General features: G+C 45.0%; 1 protein-coding gene across 2 annotated transcripts in view; it reads left to right on the plus strand.

Annotated features, from left to right (window-relative positions):
* The window catches only part of LOC122708164 (solute carrier family 2, facilitated glucose transporter member 5), a 44313-nt gene that overhangs the window by 2199 nt on the left and 19186 nt on the right, over positions 1-22928 (plus strand). Inside the window, exon 1 of one of the 2 annotated variants that reach the window (XM_043924329.1) lies at positions 14231-14415. The exons of the other annotated variant lie outside the window; for it this stretch is intronic. Coding sequence (XP_043780264.1) covers positions 14383-14415 — 33 coding nt within the window. The 5' untranslated portion in view covers positions 14231-14382. Of the gene's footprint in view, positions 1-14230; positions 14416-22928 lie in introns of those variants that run through there. 2 annotated transcript variants of the gene reach the window in all.

Here is a 22928-nt window from a genome sequence, read left to right on the forward strand (position 1 = left end):
AAAAAATACAGAGTGTGGGGGAAATAAAAAAGTGGCTTTCATCCTCTGTTGGCAGAGGGGAACACAGTGGGCTCATGCCTCAAGAACTGTGTCCCCCACCATGAGGAGTCTAGGGGCTTATATAAGATGAGGGCTCACAGTCAGGGGTCAGTGATGAAGAACAAAGGTTTTAAGATCTTGTCTCCTTCCTCTTCCATTGTTTAAAAAGCAGTCTTAGGCTGTCAGTAACCCAGTAATTAAGTCTGGCAGTTTGGTGGCTCTGGAGCCTTCTTTATGGTATGTAGAAAAGAAGAACTACAAAGGGAGGAGATAATAGCTGTGAAATGTAGCTCCTACAGAGTCAGGGGGCAGAAAAAGCAAACTCAGCTACAGACATGCAGAGCTTGGAGCAGTTAAAGTAAAAAACTAGGAATGTTCAGGCCTGCTCACTGTTCTCTTTATCTTCTTTGTTCTCAGGGAAGGCAAAGAAAAAAACTCATTCCTCTTTTTCCTTTTCACTGCAACATTATGGAAAACAGTATAGAGGTTCCTTGAAAAATTAAAAACAGCACTACCATATGATCCAGCAATTCTACTCCTGGATATTTATCCAACAAAAATGAAAACACTAAGTTGAAAAGATATATGAATCCCTGTGTTCATTGTGGGATTTCCTGGTGGCTTGGTGGTAAGGAATCTGCCTGCCAATACAGAAGGGTGTTCAATCTCTGGTCCAGGAAGATCCCCTGGAGATGGAAATGGTCATCCACTCCAGTATTCTTGCCTTGGGAAATCCCATGGACAGAGGAGCCTGGCAGGCTACAGTACACGGGGTCACAAAAGAGTCGGACACAACTTAGCAACTAAACAACAACATGTTCACTGCAGCATTATTTACAATAGCCAATACACGGAAGCAACCCAAGTGTCCACTGAATGAATAGATGAAGAAGTGGTAGGAATTCACTGGTGTTGCAGTGGTTAAGACTCTGCACTTTTACCGCCAAGGGCTTGGGTTCAATTCCTGACCAGGAAACTAAGATCCTGCAAGCCTTACAGCATGGCCAAAAAGAAGAGGTGGTACACACACACACACATAGACTGGAATGCTTCTTAGCCATAAAACAGAATGGAATCTTGCAGATAGAACTAGACGATAATACCGTGAATTAAATTTCACTTAATGCTAAGTGAAACAAGTCAGACAGAGAAAGACAAATCCTCTTATGATTTCACTTACATGTGGAATCTAAAAGATGAAACAAATGAAGAAATGTAAGAAAAGAGAATCAGAGTCATAAATCCAGAGAACAAACGGGCAGTTGCCAGAGGGGGAAAAAGGTGGGAGGAAGAGAGGAACAGGTGAGGGAGAGTAAGAGTTAAAAAATGAATGAATCACTGGCATGGAAGGTACAATATGGGGAGGAGAGTCTATAACTATGTAATGTCTTTGTAGGGTGACATTCTGTAACTAGATCATTTTGAAAAGTATAGAAATAGAGAGTCACTGGGTTGTGCCCCACGAACAAACACAAGGCTGTGGTTCAATTATACTTCAAAAACAAACAAGCTCATGGGGAAAGAGATCAGATGAGTGGCTGCCAGAGGCTGGAGAAAGAGGAATCGGATGAAAGTAACCAAAAGGTACAAACTTCCAGTTTTAAGAGAAATAAGTGCCAGGGGTGTAAAGTACAACAAGGTAAATAAAATGAACAACACTGTATGTTACACATGAAGGTTGTTAATTGAGTAAATCCCAAGCATTCTTATCATAAGGAAAATATTTTTTTCTTTTTCTTTCGTTTTGCATCTGTATGAGATGATAGATGTTCACTAAACTTATTGTGATAATTGTTTCATGATGTATGTAAGTCAAATCATTATGCTGTACACCTTAAACAGTGCTGTCTCTATGTCAACTACATCTCAATAAAACTGGAAGGAAAAAAGTCATAATTTTCACTTTTTTTGAAAAGTTTCCTTTTTTTTTTTGGCTGCACAGCATGCCGGATCTTTGTTCCCCACCCAGGGATCAAACCCTTGCCCCCTGCAGTGAAAGCGCAGAATCTTAACCACTGCAACTACCAGGGAAGTCCCTGTAAATTATCCTTTAACACTATTAATGTGAGGTCAAAACCACAGAGTCAGAGATGGGCAGTGGCATACCATTCTAGAGAATTTCAGCATTTATTCCCTTGCTTTTCATTTTATTTTTTAAAATTTTGTATATTTACTCACTTTTGGCTGTGCTGGGTCTTTGCCGCTTCCAGGGCTTTTCTCTAGTTGCGGTGAGCAGGGGTTACTCTAGGATGCGGGATTCTCATTGTTGTGGCTTCTCTTGTTGCGGAGCATGGGCTGTAGGGTGTCCGGGCTTCAGTGGTTGTGGCTCCTGGGCTCCAGAGCACAGGCTCAGTAGTTGTGGCACGTGGGCTCAGTTGCCCCGAAGCACGTGGGATCTTCTCAGATGAGGGAGAGAACCCTTGTCTCCCGCACTCGCAAACGGATCCTTTACCCCTGAACCACCAGGGAAGCCCTATTCCCTTTTTGTTGTTGTTGTTTTTTTAAGGAGAAATTCACATAAAATTACCCTTTTCAAAGTGTACAATTTAGTTGCGTTTAGTACCTTCACAGTGTTGTACAATCACCACTCTATCTAGTTCCAAAGCATTTTCATCACCCTCAAAGGAAAATTCACACCCATTAAGCAGTCATACCCCCTTCTCTCCCCCCAGCCCCTGGCAACCACCCATCTGCTCTCTGTCTCTAAGGATTTACCTTTTCTGAATTTCCAGTATAAGTAGAATCCTACAATATGTGACATTTTTGTGCCTGGCTTCTTTCACCTAGCATAATGTTTTCAAGGCTAATGTAGCTTGTGTCAGTACTTCATTTCTTTTTATGCTGCATAATCCATTGTGTGTATATATCACAATCTGTTTATTCATTCATTCATTGGTGGAAGTGTGGGCTGTTTCCACCTTCTGGTTATAGTAAATAGTGTTATTATGAATGTGCATATTCATATCTCTGCTTGAATGCCAGTTTTTTTTGTTGTTGTTCTTTTGGAATTAAAATATATTTAGGAGTATAATTGCTGAGTCATAAGGTAATTCTATTTTTAACTTCTTAAGAAACCACCAAATTTTTCCAACAGCAGTTGGACCATTTTATATTCCCGCTGGCAGCCTACAATGGTTCCAATTTCTCTGCATCCTTGCCCACACGCGGATGAACCTTGAAGACATTATACTAAGTGAAATAAGACAGTCAAAAAGACAAATCCACCAAGATTCCACTTATATGAAACAACTAAAGCAGTCAGGGTCACAGAAACAAAAAGTAGAATGGAGGTTGCCAGAGCTGGGGGATGTTAGTGTGTTGGATACAGAGCTTTAGTTTGCAAGATGAGAGAGTGCTAGAAGTTGTTTGTACAACAGTGAATATACTTAGCACTACTAAACCGTACACCTAAAAATGGTCAATTTTATTATATGTTTGCTGTTTTGTTTTTATTTTTACCACGATGTGGAAAAAAAAGAGTCATCTACCCAGGGTAACGTGTAACCAACAGAAGCCACTCCTGTCCCTGAGAAGCCTGATCCCCTGGCTTTCACCCATCTTCTCTGTGATTCCCAAGGGTGATTCCCTTTAGTGCATGGGCACCCTAATAGGTGAGGTCAAAGTCTGTTCTTGGAAAGAATACTTAGGAACCTTGTAATGTCTCTGAAGCATACTCACCAGGTGTGTCAGCATGATTGGCAGCTTTTTTGCCTTGGGGGCATCTGATAAAATCTTGGGCCTGTTTCAATGACGGCAGTCTGAACTGGCCTGCGGAGCGAGAAAGCTTGGATCAGGCATGTTCTCTCCCTCCTCCTTCCACCCACGTTGCAGAGTTGGGTTCCAATGGCCAGAACCCAGCAGGCCTGGGCAAGTATAGTTGACCCCACTGCGCACTAGGCTTGGGCAGTCTTATGTCAACCTCTCAGACCCCTGCACCAGGAATGCTGCCTGTGTGGAGGGCTGGGTGCAAGCCGGGACCTGTTAATTACTCCTTCCTTTTCTAACTCTGGATTTCCTGCCTTCCTGCCCCTCCTTCCAGTCAAACAGTGCACACACACCTTGGTAGCAGCCTCGCTTTGTGTCCTCTGAGACATGTGTAGGTACTCTAATGCGATACACATGTTCCTAAGGAAACCCACATTCTATAACATAGCATATAAATAAAGTACAGAGCTTAAGAGGAAAACGGTTGAGGTGGACCACTAGGCAATTTTAACATCTGAACACAAACAAAAGCAAATGCAGTCTAAAAGACAATTGCCTGAGTAAATCTCCACTGTTGTTTGTACCCAACCACAGGGTTCTTGCTTGCTCCCTTAAAATGAGGGTCCTTAGGTGGTTTGCTTCTAGTAGAGAGCTGTTTCATCATAATTTAAAATCTGATTGAGAATCCCTGGTGGTCCAATGGTTAGGACTCGATGCTTTCACTACCTGGGGCCTGGGTTCAACCCCCTAGTTGGAGAACTAAAATCCCACAAGCTGCACAGCTCAGTCAAAAAGTCAAACAAACCTGATTTTGACTGTAATCAATTAACGCAAACAAACAAATATATCAGTTCAGTTCAGTCGCTCAGTCATGTCCGACTCTTTGCAAGCCCATGGACTACAGCACCCTGTCCATCACCAACTACTGGAGCTTGCTCAAACTCATGTCCATCAAATCTGTGATGCCATCCAACCACCTCATCCTCTGTCATCCCCTTCTCCTTCTGCCTTCTATCTTTCCCATCATTAGGATCTTTTCCAGTGAGTCAGTTCTTCATATCAGGTGGCCAAAGTATTGGAGTTTCAGCTTCAGCATCAGTTCTTCCAATGAATGTTTAGGACTGATTTCCTTTAGGATTGACTGGTTTGATATCCTTGCAGTCCCAGGGACTCTCAAGAGTCTTCTCCAACACCACAGTTCAAAAGCATCAATTCTTCGGCGCTCAGCTTTCTTTATAGTCCAACTCACATCCATACATGACTACTGGAAAAACCATACCTTTGACTGTATGAACCTTTGTAGGCAAAGTAATGTCTCTGCTTTTTAATATGCTGTCTAGGTTGGTCATAGCTTTTCTTCCAAGGAGTAAGCGTCTTTTAGTTTCATGGCTGCAGTCACCATCTACAGGGATTTTGGAGCCCCCCAAAATAAAGTCTCTCACTGTTTCCATTGTTTCCTCATCTATTTGCCATGAAGTGATGGGACCGGATGCCATGATTTTCGTTTTTTGAATGTTGAGTTTTAAACCAGCTTTTTCACTCTCCTCTTTCACTTTCATCAAGAGTCTTTTTAGTTCCTCTTCACTTTCTGCCATAAGGGTGGTGTCATCTGCATATCTGAGGTTACTGATAATTCTCCCAGCAATCTTGATTTCAGCCTGTGCTTCATCCAGCCTTCATCCAGCCAGTACATCCATTTTGCATGATGTACTCTGCATATAAGTTAAATAAGCAGGGAGAAAATATACAGCCTTGACGTACTTCTTTCCCAATTTGGAACCAGTCTGTTGTTTGGAACCATGTTTGGAACCATGTCCAATTCTAACTGTTGCTTCTTGACCTGCATACAGATTTCTCAGGAGGCAAGTCAGGTGGTCTGGTATTCCCATCTCTTGAAGAATTTTCCAGTTTGTTGTGATCCACACAGTCAAACGCTTTGGCATAGTCACTGAAGAAGTAGATGTTTTCCTGGAAATCTCTTATGTTTTCTTTTTCTATGATCCAACAGATGTTGGCAATTTGGTCTCTGGTTTCTCTGCCTTTTCTAAATCCAGCATGAACATCTGGAAGTTCACGGTTCCTGTACTGTTGAAGCCTGGCTTGGAGAATTTTGAGCATTACTTTGCTACTGTGTGAGATGAGTGCAATTGTGCAGTAGTTTGAACATTCTTTGGCATTGCCTTTCTTTGGGATTGGAATGAAAACTGACCTTTTCCAGTCCTGTTGCCACTGCTGAATTTTCAAATTTGCTGGCATATTGACTGCAACACTTTAACAGCATCATCTTTTAGGATTTGAAATAGCTCAACTGGAATTCCATCACCTCCACTAGCTTTGTACATAGTGATGCTTCCTAAGGCCCACTTGACTTTGGAATGTCTGGCTCTAGGTCAGTGATCACACCATCGTGGTTATCTGGGTCATGAAGATATTTTTTCTATAGTTCTTCTGTGTATTCTTGCCACCTCTTCTTAATATCTTCTGCTTCTGTTAGGTCCATACCATTTCTGTCTTTTATTGTGTCCATCTTTGTATGAAATGTTCCCTTGGTATCTCTAATTTTCTTGAAGAGATCTCTAGTCTTTCCCATTCTACTGTTTTCCTCTATTTCTTTGCATTGATCACTGAGGAAGGCTCTTATCTCTCCTTGTTATTCTTTGGAACTCTGCATTCAAATGGGTATACCTCCTTTTCTCCTTCGTCTTTAGCTTCTCTTCTTTCTCAGCTATTTGTAAGGCCTATGCAGACAACCATTTTGCCTTTTTGCATTTCTTTTTCTTGGGGATGGTCTTGATCACTGCCTCCTGTACAATGTCACAAACCTCTGTCCATAGTTCTTCAGGCACTCTATCAGATCTAATCCTTTGAATATATTGTCACTTCCACTGTATAATCGTGAGGGATTTGATTTAGGTCATACCTAAATGGTCTAGTACTTTTCCCCAGTTTCTTCAATTTAAGTCTGAATTCTGCAATAAGGTGTTCATGATCTGAGCCACAGTCAGCTCCCAGTCTTGTTTTTGCTGACTATATAGAGCTTCTCCATCTTCAGCTGCAAAGAATATATTCAATCTGATTTCAGTATTGACCAACTAGTGATGTCCATGTGTAGATTAGTCTCTTGTGTTGTTGGAAGAGAATGTTTGGTATGACCTATGTGTTCTCTTTGCAAAACTCTGTTAGCCTTTGCCCTGCTTCATTTTGTACTCCAAGGCCAAACTTGCTTGTTACTCCAGGTGTCTCTTGACTTCCTACTTTTGCATTCCAGTCCCCTTATAATGAAAGACATCTTTTTGGGTGTTAGTTCTAAAAGGTCTTGTAGGTCGCACAGAACTGTTCAACTTCAGCTTCTTCAGCATTACTAGTTGGGGCATAGACTTGGATTACTGTGATATTGAATGGTTTGCCTTGGAAAAAACAGAGATCATTCTGTCGTTTTTGAGATTGCACCCAAGTACTGCACTTCAGACTCTTTTGTTGACTATGAGGGCTACTCTATTTCTTCTAAGGGATTCTTGCCCACAGTATATTCAGATATAATGAATAATTATAATTCGGATATAATGGTCATCTGAATCAAATTCGCCCTTTCCAGTCCATTTTAGTTCACTGATTCCTAAAATGTCAATGTTCACTCTTGCCATCTCCTGTTTGACCACTTCCAATTTGCCTTGATTCATGGACATAACATTCCAGGACTTTATTTCCATCACCAGTCACATCCACAACTGGGCATTGTTTTTGCTTTGGCTCCCTGTCTTCATTCTTTCTGGAGTTATTTCTCCACTCTTCTCCAGTAACATATTGGGCACCTACTGACCTGGGGAGTTCATCTTTCACTGCGTATCTTTTGCCTTTTCATACTGTTCATGGGGTTCTCAAGGCAAGAATACTGAAGTGGTTTGCCATTCCCTTCTCCAGTGGACAAGTTTTATCAGAACTCTCCACCATGACCCACCAGTCTTGGGTGGGCCTACAAGGCAAGGCTCATCATTTCAATGAGTTAGACAAGGCTATGGTCCCTGTGATCAGTTTGATTAATTTTCTGTTATTGTGGTTTACATTCTCTCTGCCCTCTGACAGATAAGGATAAGAGGCTTATGGAAACTTCCTGATAGGAGAGACTTGACTGTGGGGGAAACTGGGTCTTGTTCTGATGGGCAGGGCTGTGCTCAGTAAATCTTTAATTCAACTTTCTGTTGGTGGGTGGGGCTGTGTTCCCTCCCTGTTGTTTAACCTGAGACCAAACTATGGTGGAGGTGATGAAGATAATGGTGACCTCCTTCAAAAGGTCCCGTGCACACACTGCCACACTCAGTGCTCCGACCCTGCAACAGGCCACCACTGACCCACGGCTTCGTCGAAGACTCCTGGACACTCACAGGCAAGTCTGGGTTGGTCTCTTGTGGGGTAACTGCTCCTTTCTCCTGGGTCCTGGTGCGCACGAGACACAAGAGTCTGTTTCCCTAGTCCTTTGTAAGTTCATCTGCTCAGTGGCTGTATGGTGGGGTTAACGGTGACCTCCTCCAAGAGGACTTATGCCACACCGAGGTCTGCGGCACCAAGAGCCCCTGCCCCTGTGGCAGGCCACTGCTGACCCATACCTCCACAGGAGACACTCAAACACTCAAAGGCAGGTCTGACTCAGTCTCAGTGGGGTCTCAGTTCTGGTGGGCACAAGGTTTTGTTTGAGCCCTCCTAGCATCTGAGCCTCCCTCATAGCTCAGTTGGTAAAGAATCCGCCTGCAATGCAGGAGTCATCGTTTCAATTCCTGGGTTGGGAAGATCCACTGGAGAAGGGATAGGCTACCCACTCCAGTATTCTTCGGCTTCCCTTGTGGCTCAGCTGGTAATGAATCTGCCTGCAATGTGGGAGACCTGGGTTCGATCCCAGAGTTGGGAAGGTCCCCTGGAGAAGGAAAAGGCTACCCACTCTAGTATTCTGGCCTGGAGAATTCCATGGACCATATAGACCATGGGGTCGCAAAGAGTCGGACACTGAGCAACTTTCACTTTCTGAACATCGGTGGGGGGGGGGGGCGTGGTATGGGGTTTGATTCTAAATGTGGTTTCACCCCTCCTACTGTCTTGCTGGGGCTTCTCCTTTGCCCTTGGACATGGGGTATCTTTTTTTGGTGGGATCCAGCATTCTCCTGTTGATGACTGTTCAGTAGCGAGTTGTAATTTTGGAGTTCTCACAGGAGAAGATGAGCGCATGTCCTTCTACTTTGCCATCTTGAGAGCAAAAACCCATTTTATACACACACACACACACACACACACACATATATATATATACACAGGTTTATATATATATGTATACATAGGCATATATATATACACACACAGGTATATATATATAGGCTTATACATATGTAAGTGGCTACCCACTACAGTATTCTTGCCTGGAGAACCACTTGGACAGAGGAGCCTGGTGGGCTACAGTCCATAGGGCTGCAGAGTCAGTCACGACTGAGTGACTGACACATACACACACATATATATAGGCTTCCCAGGCGGCACTAGTGGTAAAGAACCCATTTGCCAATGCAGGAAACCTGAGACACGGGCTCGATTTCTGGATTGGGAAGATCCCTTGGAGGAAGGTGTTGCAACCCACTCAAATATTCTTGCCTGAAGAATCCCATGGACAGAGGAGCCTGGCAGGCTACAGTCCACAGCTCACAAAGAGTCAGACACGACTGAGTGTTCAATTTTCAATATAGCAGTCTCTGCAATAAAGGCCCACAACAAAACTTTGAACACTCCAGAACATTCCTAGTAGAGATGACGTCAGCACTGATCTGAAGCCCTGGTATCATTGTCTGATCTCAGAATGATGCCTATAACTCGGCCTCTGCACTAGTGCTGAATATCAGAGACAAGAGTTTTGAGTGAAGTAGAAAACAACAGCTTTATTGCTTTGCCAGGCAAAGAAGGACAGAGAGGAGCACGCCCTTCACAAACTGTGTCCCAACCGAGGGGCATTGGATGATGAGTTTTACAGCAATAGTTCAAGGAGAGGATTGCTGATAAGATTAGGGTGTGTGCCTAAACTCCTTTGAACTAGTCTCTGGTAATCTGATGGGTTTCTGTGGTTCCTTTCATCTGGAGAGCTTTTCTGGAATGAAGAATGCTGACATCTTCCATTTGTTGTGAAGTTCTGGTTCTACAAAGAGTTTAAAGATGCTATTATGTATATCCCTTGAGGCAGAACCAGGACCCTACCCCAAGGCTGCATTGTTATTTGTTGGATGTCTCTATTTTCCCTCCCTTCCCAGATTAAAACAGCTCAATTCTACCCTTGACTCAGGGAAAGTCATGGAGGTTGGAGTCTGTTCCCTACAAACAAGAAACGGGGTACATAGAAAGGCTTTTGTGCCCAGGAGCTGCACAGGGTCCTGTTCAGTTTCAAGAATAGCTCATGTAAATCCATGGCTGATTCATATCAATGTATGACAAAACCCACTGGAAAAAAAAAAAAAAAGAATAGCCCAGGGATTTGCCAACCTGCTGCATGATGCTTGTTCAACATCTCACATCTTGGTTACATTCTCCCATATAAACTTTTTCTTTTCAATTTTTGAAAAGCTTCATTTTCAGAAAGACCATTTTTATTTTTTGTTTGTATTACAACAGTAATACAAAAATCCTCTTAATTCCCCTTGGTGTCAATCATCAAGTTTTGTCAATTTCCATCCTAAATATCTCTCAAATGCATGTATTTCTCTAATCTCTGCCACCATACAGTTCAAGCAACTGACATCTTGGCCTATGTCTGTGCTCAGTCACTCCAGTCATGTCTGACTCTTTGCAGACATGTGGACTGTAGCCTGTCAGACTTCTCTGTCCATGGAATTCTCCAGGCAAGAATACCAAAGTGGGTTGCCATTTCCTCCTCCAGGGGATCTTCCTGACCCAGGGATTGAAACTGAGTCTCTTGTGTCTCCTGCATTGGCAGGTGGATTCTTTATCACTGGTGCCACCCGGGAAGCCCATCTTTTGCCTGTTCAACAGCAAAGAATGAATCTTTCTTCTCTACCCCAAATCCACTGGTCTCTTGTCTCCACATCACTTCTCCTCTAGGCAGCCACAGTGAACTTTTAAAAATACAACTCTGATCACCCTCCATCCTCTAATGCCTTTTCTCTTCTCCTAGAACAAAAATCAAGCTCTCTCACCCAGGCTATAAGTCTGGCCCTACCCACTTCCCCAGCCTCTTTCTTCATTCACTCTTCCTGTCTGGTGCTCTTCAGTTATACTGACCTTGCAATTTCTCTTCCGCCACAAGGCCTTGGCATGTACTGTTACTTATCTGGAAGGATCTCTTCACCACCCCATCCCCATCTCATCCCCCTTTGCTTTGCTGTTGTTCAGCCGCTAAGTTGTGTCTGACTCTTTGCAACCTTATGGACTGCAGCACACCAGGCTTTCCTGTCCTCCATTATTTCCCAGAGCCTGCTCAAACTCACGTCCATTGAGTCAGTGATGCCATCCAACCATCTCATCCTCTGTCACCCCTTCTTTTCCTGCCCTCAATCTTTCCCAGCATCAGGGTCTTTTCCAATGTGTCGGCTCTTCACATTAGGTGGCCAAAATATTGGTGCTTCAGCTTCAGCACTGCTCTATTCATCTCTCTTTCCCATTTCAGCTCAAGCTCACTTTTTTAGGGAAGACTTCCCTGACCAGCTCTCCAACCCTTGTTTAGAGCTCTTTTATAGTTATAAACTCATCAAGTGTTTTACCAGACTAAATTCTGCCTTCCCTGCTAGATTCTTAGCCACATGATATATTTACATTTTATAATAATGATGCTTAATAATAATAATAATATATGTTAATAATAATGATTTGGGAATGAGATCTGGGACCCAAATTCTCTTGTCAGAATTCTTGGCAAACAAGTATTCTTAGCAAACACTTTTTCCATTGTGAGAGATTAGAGAGTACCTAATCTAGAGAAAAGGACCCAAAACTAATTTATTTATAACTAATTTATTTAATAACCCCCAAATTAGTTTTGGGTTCTTTTCTGGATAAAATCCTAATATAATTTTCCTGTAATGAATCAAACTGTATGGAAGGTGGGGAAGAGAAAATCAGGAAAGTCCTGGCAGAACCTAAGTCTGGCCACTTTTCCCTTTTATTTTATTTATTCTTTAAAATTAACTTTTATTGGCGTGTGGTTGATTTACAATATTGTCTTAGTTTCTGCCGAAAAGCAAAGTGAATCACTTATACATATACATATATCCATCTTTTTTAGATTTTTTCCCCATATAGGTCATTACAGAGTGCTGCAAGTTTCCTGTGCTATACAATAGGTTCTTTTAGTTACCTCCTTTTTGCTCTAAAAATGATTCTTTGACTCTCATCAGAGGTAGTTTCAAGCACAGGAAACATTAGTACGTGTTCCCAGGACACGCCTTGGTCTGCTATGTGCTATTAGGCAAAATGTCTTTGGGCTAATCAGTATTGTTTATTATTGTCATTTTAAACCCCAAGGCAAAATCGGATTTCAATCGTAGTTTCCCTTCCTAGTTCAGAAGGAGAGAAGAGCAGGGGGGGAGAGTAAGGGCCAGTGATGTAAAGAAGACACTCCCCTCCTCCCAGCTCCCCGACACCCCCCCACCCCCACCCCGCGCCTCCGTCTCCTCTTCCCAATCCCCATTTTCAGCTCTTGCGGGTAATAAACATGGAAAGTTCAGAAAACCACAGACACTTGCAGAGGGCCAGCCCAGGTCACACAGCAGGCACAGTCCGCGTTATGATTCCCCATTACCCGTGGACGCCCAAAGGACCGCCGTCCTCCCACGGGCCTAAAGGGTCCTGAGGATCCCAGGCTGCTGGGCCCGGGGCGGGGGGCGGGAAGGACCTGGCAGGGGACACAGACGACCTGAGCAGGGATAATTCTGTTCCAAGCTCTCCGGGGTTCCCAGGTGCCCTCGAGGGTCCTGGGCTGAAGAGGCTCCAGACAGGGGTGGGGGGATCCCTGGGCAAGGGTAAGGAGGGGACCCCGTTCTGCGCCCAGCATACCCGCGGCATCCCCCCTGCGGCCTCCCGGCGCGTTCTCCCCGCTCGCGCCGCGCTCCCGCCGCTGAGGCGTTGGTGACGCCAGAGGTGGTGCCTGCCTGAGGCCTACAGAGCAGGTACTACGGCCCCCCCCCAATCCCACCCCATCCTGGGCCTGTACCGCTGTCTCCTCCCCCACCCCCACTCCAGGTGGAAGGTCAAGGCCGCAGGAAGAGGAGAGGTCTGTGTCCCCCTCTCTGTTTTCAGCTCCCCGCGGGCCCTCAGGGGGCCAAGTGGAAGCTTTGGGCCAAGAAGTGGTACTCTTGATTTCCTCTGGGCCTGGCAAACCCATGATGGCGAACTTCTGACATTGCTTTCGTTTTCCCCAACCTGTCCCCTTTCTTCACTCTCCCCTCCCCACCCCCCCCCCCCCCCAACTAAAGTGCATTTTCTTTGGAGAATTTTTCAAAACTCTTTTGAAATAATTGGAAACCTCTGGTCTTGCCAAACCTTAGCTGGAAATCATTGTATTAGGGCTGTGACCCAGAAGGGAAAAAACAAGAAGGGAGGTTAGAGAGAGAAAATGGTCACTCCCCACCTCCCCACTGCCCCCCAGTACACCCCACACACATGTTAATGGGAAAGCAGGGACCACATACACACACACAGTCACCTTCCTCTGCAGCCTCCCACACAGAGGCACCTGAGCACAATTCCCCAGCTTGCCACTGATGCCAAGACACACAGTGGGCCCCTAGTTAACTGTTACTTGCAGGTGAACCAGGCCATGTGCCTATATTAACTGTGGGGTTTGTGCCACAGCAAATAAAACAGGGAATATGCCCTGTAAGGGTGAAAACCTTGTGAGGCTTTGCTCTGGATTTTGGCCGCTTGACCTGGTGTGCCCCCATGACGGCTGAACCCATGCTGAGCGCAGGGGGCCAACAATGGCCCGGCCATGAGTGAGGACCCAGACGAGCAACTGTGACTCACTTTCCCTGCCCTGCAGATAAAGGGATTTGAAATATTTACTGCTTTTGCAATAGTGATGATTACACAGAAAATCGCATCCCTGGGCCACTCTGAGTTCCTTAAAAATAGGAAACTTTCCGAGAAAAGTGTTGCATGGTAATTTGGGCAAAAGCCGAGTCTCCAGCGGAGAGACTTGGCTGCAGGATTTCTGGCAGGGACCTCTTCTGAGAAGCCGCTAATGGCCCCGTCTCTTGCCCCTGTGCTACCTGGCGTATTGAAGGGTCAGTGGCACCTGTTGCTTTCCATGTGTTTGTGACAGAAATAACCCTTCCAGTCACTCATCATGAGTCTGACTTTCGCAGTAAGAAAATACCGCAGACTGTCCCAATCAGGAAGGCACGGTGCCTACAGTCCCTGGGGGGTGCCCACTTGCTGAGCTAGACCCCAGACAGCTCCTTTCAAAAGAAGAAGTGAAAACAAGGGAAACGTCTGGGTTCCCGAAAGGGTTATTCTGCCTTAGACTGCCCATAAAAATGCTATTGGCTGTTACCTGGCTCGGCCAAAGTACATCCAGAATGTCTTCTCTCGCCACCCAGTGCATTTGGTATTTTGGCTGAAAGGAAACAAGCAGAACTCTGTGCTTCCAGAGCAAAGATGGAGCCGCAGGATCCAGTCAAGAGGGAAGGGGTAAGTGTGCTGTCAGGGAGGCAGTGAGGAGCAGCCCCATCACAGGACCTGTTCAGCATTGCTGGGGGATGGGTTTCAAAGCCGTGTGCACTGGGGGACCTGCCCTTCAGAGTTCACCCAGCAGCTGGACTTTACAGGGACTAGAGAGAGGAGAAATTTAGAGACCTTTAGGTTTAGATGTTCTTTGGGAAGCATGCTCCTGGAACAGCTTTTCAAAGTAGTTAAAACTGAATTGATGGGACTCAAAGGATTAATTTATCACAACTTCCTTAAGAACTTGAGGTGAAGGGTTTCTGAAGTCAGCAACAATATCCTTACCCATGGCCCCGAGAGGTGTTTTTGATTTGATTTGATTTTGGCTTCTAGACATTTTCATTAACCTTTTCAGCAGGTAAATTAGCTAAGCCAGTATGCAAAGAAGATAGAAAGGATGTTGCAGGATTTGAATGTAACTCTGCTAGGTAGCAGAGATTTCCTTTTAGATAATGAGGCTCCTTTTTTTAGAGACAAAAGATTTTTCTGGACTTATCAGGACCTCCTCAGGTGCTGCCATATAACTGCTATTGTTACTTTTGATTGTCTTTTGCTGTACTTTTGATTATCTTTTGGTTGAGGAAAATGCACATAAAATTACTGACACTTTTAAGAAGTTTGCATTTTATTCATTGCAACAGCATCTGCTTATATTGATAGGAGGAGATACATATCTGTGCAAATTACTATTTATTCATAGATATGAGACCCTTGCCATGGGCAGGCTGGACACATGTTCTGGGGTTAATAGATTAAAGCCGGTTTGGAAGGTAGAAATAGCTGGGATTCATTTCGGCTCCAACCTGTTCTAGCTGTGGGAACTTGGGCAAGTTATTTAACTACTCTGCCTCTGTTTTCTCACCTATAAAATGGGAATGATAGCCTTGCCACTCACAGAGGGCTTCTGGAACAGCTAAATGAGATGATGCATGTAAATTACCTGGCACCGAGTAGATGCCCCATACATGTTATTCTTTAAATTAATTTATTTTTGGCTGTACTGGGTCTTCATTGCTGCACACAGGCCCTCTCTAGTTGCAGTGAGCAGGGGCTACCCTTCGTTGCGGTGCACAGGCTTCTCCTTGCGGTGGCTTCTCTTGTGAAGCACAGGCTCTAGGCACACAGGCTTCAGGAATTGTGGTGTGTGGGCTCAGTAGTTGTGTCACATAGGCTTAGTTGCTCCTTGGCATGGGGGAATCTTCCCAGACCAAGGATCGAATCCGCGTCCTCTGCATTGACAGGCAGTTTCCCACCCACTGTCCCACCGGGGAAGTCCCCATATTATTATTTTTTGATCATCCTTTAGAGCAGGGTGCTATTGACATTCGGAGCCAGTTGGTTCTTGGCTATGGGGCCGGGGAGGGGGATGGTGGTGGCTGACCTGGGTATTGTAGGTTCTTTAGCATCTCTGATGTCTACTCACCAGATGCCGGTCTCACCCTTGCCCATGAGATTGCCTGCTTTAGAAATCAGTGCGTCACTCCACAGGGATTGTCTTGTCGACCTCATGGTAACAAGACCGTGTTAGGTCAAATGTTATCTCCTCTATTTTACGGAGAAGGGACTGTGAGGCAACAAGAACTTAAGGATTAAGGAATCAGGGGAAGCCCTGGTCATTTCTGTGCTGTCTCTTCAGAGAGTAATGCACCACCCGACTGTGTCCCCAGGTGCAGCTGCAAAATAACAGAAACTCCCCACATGCTGGTCCCTGAAAATGAACCATGCATTTTGAAAGGAGATGATTAAACGGTTTCATACAAAATATAAGGGCTGATCATAGTCACCTGCTCCTGCGATCCCCCCAGGAAGGAGGCCTCCTTCAGGGCTCCACCCGGGGGAATGCATGCTGCCCCCTTCCAGGCTCCTGAGGGCAGACCTAGTCCTTTGGTAAATACATGCTGGGGGACATCAAAACAGAAATACACTGGTGGTGGCTGTGAGAAAGAACCTGCAAGTCACAAAGCAAAGCTGGGGGGCACTTAGGGAGCTGAGGAGAAGTGGGGGGGCGGTGAGCGAGGCCGCAGAGTCTGGGCTACCACCCGCGTTGGGGATGGGGGCGCTGCTCAGGCTGGTGGGAAGGGCCCAGCTCTCTGTCTCCCCGGTGGCTGTGTGTGTGACCGCAGCCTCACTGGCCTTTGGGTTCCTCACCTGTAAAGAGAAAAGGCACAAATTTGGTGTGCCTCAAGACTTCCCGCTGGGGAGAAAAAGATTCTTGGGCTGAAAGACAAAATAAAATGGATTAGAAAAAGAAAATGCCAGAATGCTTTGGAAGATGAAAGCAGAGTTTTTTGGTGGCATGCTGCCACCACCAACTAGTTGAGTGTCACTGAGCAAGTAACTTCCCTCTGATCTGCATCGTTAATAATTAATATTGATAGCAAACCTCTGATGTAATGTGTAACACTTGTAGTGTGTACCACAAGTCAGCTGTGAGTCTGAGCGTTTCACACATATGAACTCATTTATTCCCCACATCCATCCTGAGAGGAAGGCAGTATCATCATCCCCATTTTACAGATGAAGGAACAGAGAAGTTTAGGAGCTGGCCCAAGTCCACACAGCCAACAGCAAGAAAGGCAGCTGTGAGCTCCCGCAGAGACAGGGCACCTCCGGTTTGTCTATCTCTCCTCCGCTCAGCACTCAGACCTCAAGGAATGTTTGTGAAACTTTGGATTCATTCCATAGTCTGATAAAGTGACTTACCGCGTTAATAATTCATAGGAACTCTTATTTTCCCGGGATATTTTTGTTTTGACTGGAGATGCCTGACAAGCAAAAGTCTTAGGCTGAGAGTGTCTCCCTGATGGTAGAAAAGAAATTGGAGACAAATTCCTAAGAGAGATGGTTTGGGTGGGGCCTTCTTCCTAGAGACCTGGAATCACACCCTGTCAGAAGGCTTGCCCTGAGAGTGGCTGTTCTGCTGGAGTCTCAAAATGTTCTCACCGTCTTGAAAAACAGGAAGCCAGCTTACTGTGGGGACGAGGGAAGTGACCCCTAGCTCTTCTCCAAAGTGCAAATCACAGCTCCCCCTGGCCTCGGACAACAGCCCCGTCTCATGTCTAGAGGCCGCTGAGCCACTTGTCTTTTTTTTTTTTTTTTAATTTTATTTATTTTTGGCTGGGCTGGATCTTCATTGCTGTGTGGAGCTTTTCTGTAGTTGTAGCAAGTGAGGCTGCTCTTTGCTGCAATGCACAGGCTTCTCTTTGTAGGGGCTTCTCGTTGCAGAGCACAGTCTCTAGGGCACACGGGCTTCAGTAGTTACAGCATGTGGGCTCAGCAATTGCAGCTCCCAGGCCCTAGAGCAGAGGCTCAATCATTGTGGTGCATGGGCTTAGTTGTTCCGTAGCATGTGGGATATTCCTGACCAAGGATCGAACCCGTGTCTCCTGTGCTAGCAGGCAGACTCTTTACCTCTGAGCCACCAAGGAAGCCCCTTTTGTCATTTTTAACAAGCTTGTGGGAGACATGCACATCCTGTCTGGTGCCTTCCTCTCTCTCTCATTTCCTAATCCAACCCGGTACCAAATTCTTCCTTTTGTCCTCTTCACAAGTATTAAAAAAAGGAAGAAGAGAAGAGAGACAAAAAGGAAAGCTTAAACTCTGAATTTTTCTTACACCCCTCTTTTGTATAGTGTAATAACTTTATTGGGAATATAACTCCCAGACCATTTCACCCCTTTAAACTTATACAATTCAATATATATTCACAGAGTTGAATAACTATCACCATAATCAATTTAAAATTTTTTACTATTTTTTATTAAATTTATTTTTGGCTGCACTGGGTTTTTGTTGCTGTGCATAGGCTTTCTCTAGGTGTAGTGAGCCGGAACTACTCTAGTTGTGGTACACAGGGCTTTTCATTGAGATGGCTTTTCTTGTTGCAGGGCATGAGCTCTAGGGCATGCAGACTTCAGTAGCTATGGCACATGGGTTCAGTTGCCCTGAGGCATGGGAAATCTTCCTGGACCAGGGATCGAACCCGTGTCCCCTGCATTGACAGGCAGATTCTTAACCACTTGTCCACCACAATCAATTTTACAAGATTTTCATCACCTTTAAAAGAAACTCCGTACCTATTGACAGTCACTCTGCATTTCTCCCATCTCCTCCTCTTCTCCCCCAACCCTGGGCAATCACTGATTGATCTCTGTCTCTGTGGACCTGTCTATTCTGGATATTTCACACAGATGGAACCAGGTGATCTTCTGTGACTGGCTTCTTTCACGTAGCCCATTTTCAAGGTCTGTTCACTTTGTAGGCAGTAACAGTGCTTCATTCTTTTTCATGGCCATGTAATATTTCATTGAATGACTATTCCATATTTTGCTTATCAGTTCATCAGTTCATAAACATTTGGGTTGTTTCCACTTTTTGAGTAGGTAAAAATGCTATGAACATTTGTGATCAAGTTTGTGTGAATATATGCTTTCATTCTCTTGGGTATAAACCTAGGAGTGGATTTTCTGGGTCATATACTTGATGAAAGTGAAAGAGGAGACTGAAAAAGTTGGCTTAAAGCTCAACATTCAGAAAACTAAGATCATGGCATCTGGTCCCATCACTTCATGGGAAATAGATGGGGAAACTTTAATGAAGTTTCACTTTACTTTCACTTTACTTTATTTTTGGGGGCTCCAAAAGCACTGCAGATGGTGATTGCAGCCATGAAATTAAAAGACGCTTACTCCTTTGAAGGAAAGTTATGACCAACCTAGACAGCATATTAAAAAGCAGAGACATTACTTTGCCAACAAAGGTCCATCTAGTCAAGGCTATGGTTTTTCCAGTGGTCATGTATGGATGTGAGAGTTGGATTGTGAAGAAAGCTGAGGACCAAAGAATTGATGCTTTTGAAGTGTGGTGTTGGAGAAGACTCTTGAGAGTCCCTTGGACTGCAAGGAGATCCAACCAGTCCATCTCAAAGGAGATCAGTCCTGGGTGTTCATTGGAAGGACTGATGCTGAGGCTGAAACTCCAATACTCTGGCCACCTCATGCGAAGAGTTGACTGATTGGAAAAGACCCTGATGCTGGGAGGGATTGGGGGCAGGAGGAGAAGGGGACGACAGAGGATGAGATGGCTGGATGGCATCACCGACTCGATGGACATGAGTTTGAATAAACTCCGGGAGTTGGTGTTGGACAGGGAGGCCTGGTGTGCTGTGATTCATGGGGTCACAAAGAGTCGGACACGACTGAGCGACTGAACTGAACTGATATTTACTCTACATTTAACTTTTTGAAGAACTGTTGGACTATTTTCCAAAGTGGCTGCACCATTTTACATTCCCCCAGCAATGTGACAGGGTTCTAATGTTCTCGATGTCTTTATCAACACGTATTATCTGTTTTGTTGGCTTTACTCATCCTAATGAGTGAGTAGTAGTATCACACTGTGGGTTTGATTTTCATTTTTCTCACAGAGTACCAAATCCTTTGATTTTGCTTCCTAAAATAATCCTCAAAGCTGGCACCTCTTGCCCCTGCGTCAGTCACTCCCCTACCCAAGCCCCCACCCTCTCTCAGTCACTTTCCTGACTTCCCTTTTTAACCACTTCAGTGGATTTTCTTCATAAAACTTGCTACAGTTCTAGTTTAATTATCAAGTACTTAAAAAAAAAAATGTCTTCCCCATTGGACCACAGTCTTCTTGGGGGCAGGTATTTTGCTTGACAGACTGTAGGGTGGTATCTGGCTCATAGTTGGCTGTCAATAAATATTTGTTTAATCCATTGTCCATGAAAAATTAATCAACAGTCAATCTAAGAAAGACATGGAAATTTTTATTCACACCAGCTTGAGGATTATAACCTGGGAAACAGCCTTTCAGAGAATTCTGGGGACTGGTCCTGCTGTTAGATGTCAAAGCACAATTATGTAATTTCTGAGACAGAGGGTTATATACATTAAAGTAACATATTGATGGTTTACATAGTCTAGCAAAGCAAGTAGAGAGCTATTGTGACCTCATAGGATTGAAGAAGGAATGTTATCTCCTAAGGTTTTATCTTCCTGGGGCCAGGAGGAAATTGCTTCTTTTTTAATTATTTATTTATCTATTTAGGAGTAGACATTCCTGTGTTTTCTAAGGGGACCTAGTTAATGTGTAACACAGATGCACAATGCACCCTAAAGGGGAGGAGATAGTGACCCAAGCAGCGAAGAAATTTTTACCTTAAATTTTTCTTTTCCTGCCTTAAGAATGATTCTGTTTCATCCAAAGGAAGGAATTTGGACCAGCAAGGTCAGTGAGGGCTTACCAGAATGTCCTTGCTTTTTCCACAAAGGGTGAGCTCTGATTCCCAAGGGTCCCTAGAATGTGCCTGTGACTTGAATTCAAGGAAGAAGCCAGAGACTAGAAGTTGAATCATGTGCTCCAGGCTTAGAGAATTGACAGCCTGAGATCCTTCTGATGAGTTTTGCTAGGATCCTGTAAAAGCAGTCAGGGAGCTGTCTAGTCATGTGCCTGGCAAGATCCTCCCGGTTTAGGGTATGAGCTCAGGGCATCACCCAACTCCCTGGCTGAGCTTTGCTTAGGACTTTAAATCTTAGGACTCATCAAAGCAGAATGTCGGAGTTGCCCCTGCAGAATGAATGAAACTGGGTGCATTTATAGTTTGCCACTTACTGAGAAGAGAATTGGAAGAGGAGACATTTTAATCAACATTTTTTCTTCCTTCATTTCTTTCTTCCTTCCTTCCTACCTTCCATCAAGTCAAGCAATAGGACAGCTATGAAGTGAAGTGAAATTTGCTCAGTTGTGTCCGACTCTTTGTGACCCCATGGACTATATAGTCCATGGAATTCTCCAGGCCAGAATACTAGAGTGGGTAGCCTGTCTCCCTTCCCTTCTCCAGGGGATCTTCCCAACCCAGGGATCGAACCCAGGTCTCCCACATTGCAGGTGGATTCTTTACCAGCTGAGCCACCAGGGAAGCCCAAGAATACTGGAGTGGGTAGCCTATCCCTTCTCCAGCTACAGGGGAAGGATCTTTGCTTTGTTCTCTACTATCTCCCTAGTACATAGGACCAGAACCATGCCTGACTCACAGTGGGTGCTCAGTCTGTTGAATGAATGAATGAATGAATGAGTGAATGATTACCCAGAGCACTTCGGGAGATGAGCTCAGTTGGCCCTATGCTACCTACTGGGCGGGGTTTTGGGGGTGGTGGTGGGTGTGCCTACCTGTGTGCCCCCGTCTTTAGAAAAGACCATGCAGCAACTGCCCTGGAACCCTTTTTCCCTCCTGGGCCCCACTGCCTGCTCCCCGACTTCCATCACCCACTGCCTCTACTGGCCCCAGGGAGTGCTGGGGCCTGAACCCACTGCTCCCTGTCGGTGGCTCTTCTCATCCTCGCCAGAAACTTCCTGTGAACAAGCGTTTGTTAATTCATTTGGTGGAGGGAGGGTTCAGCTCTTAACCAGGGCCCTTGCGGGTCCTACAGTTGCTCTGTGAGGTTGGGGAAGGGTGTCACTAGCTCGCATGCCCCCTTCCGGGCACTAGGCAAGGCCCGGGTGACCACTGTTTTTCGGCCTGTCCTGCTCCTACTTGCCTTTCTCAAGAGGTCCTCCTTATATCAGCAGGGATGTTGTTCAAGGAGGTATGAGGACCACAGCTCGGCACAGGAGGTACTGAGTCCATGTGCCAGGGTCCTCACTAGGAGGACAGGATGAAGTGCATCAACAGTGTGTTCTGAGAGCCACACCCAGACTCACCCCCAGTCAGTGGATTCACCTTCAGGACTAGACGCTTCCATAAAATTAATCCTCTCAATAACTCCAAGGGTTGTCATTATCCTAATGCTAAAGTTGAGGAAACTGAAGATCAAAGAAATTAAGCCAGAAAGTGGCAGTGAGCAAATTCAGACTGAGATCCATAGATTCTAACAGCAAACCTCCTTCCACTTTTACTTCCTCCCGATTTTCATTCCTTCACTAATGAACCCCTACTTGTCATTAAAGATTGTCTTAAATGAGTGTTCAGTTTCCCAAGGGTCAAAGGGGATATCACGGAATGTGTGTGTTTAAAGAGACCCCTGAAATCTATATTTAAATTTTTTTCACTGTGCCTTCTGCTTCTTACAGCGAAGTCCAGAGGTTAAAGGAAATGAATCAGTGACCCTAAATAATTAAAAATTTTCACAGTTCTTCTCTCTGATTTTTAAGGGAGTTTGTGTCGGAGGCAACACTTTGAACTACAGCCCACCAGGCTCCTCTGTCCTTGGGATTTTTCAGACAAGAATACTGGAGCGGGTTGTCATTTCCTCCTCCAGGGGATCTTCCTGAGCCAAGGATCAAACCCACATCTCTTGCATCTCCTGCATTGCAGGCGAATTCTTAACATGCTGAGCCATCAGGGAAACCCAGGTGGCATAGTGGTAAAGGAACCACCTGCCAATGCAGGAGACATAAGAGATGTGGGTTCAGTTCCTGAGTCAGGAAGATCTCCTAGAAGAGGAAATGGCAACCCCTTCCAG

Source organism: Cervus elaphus, chromosome 14, assembly GCF_910594005.1.
Source record: "Cervus elaphus chromosome 14, mCerEla1.1, whole genome shotgun sequence".
Lineage (NCBI taxonomy): Eukaryota > Metazoa > Chordata > Mammalia > Artiodactyla > Cervidae > Cervus > Cervus elaphus.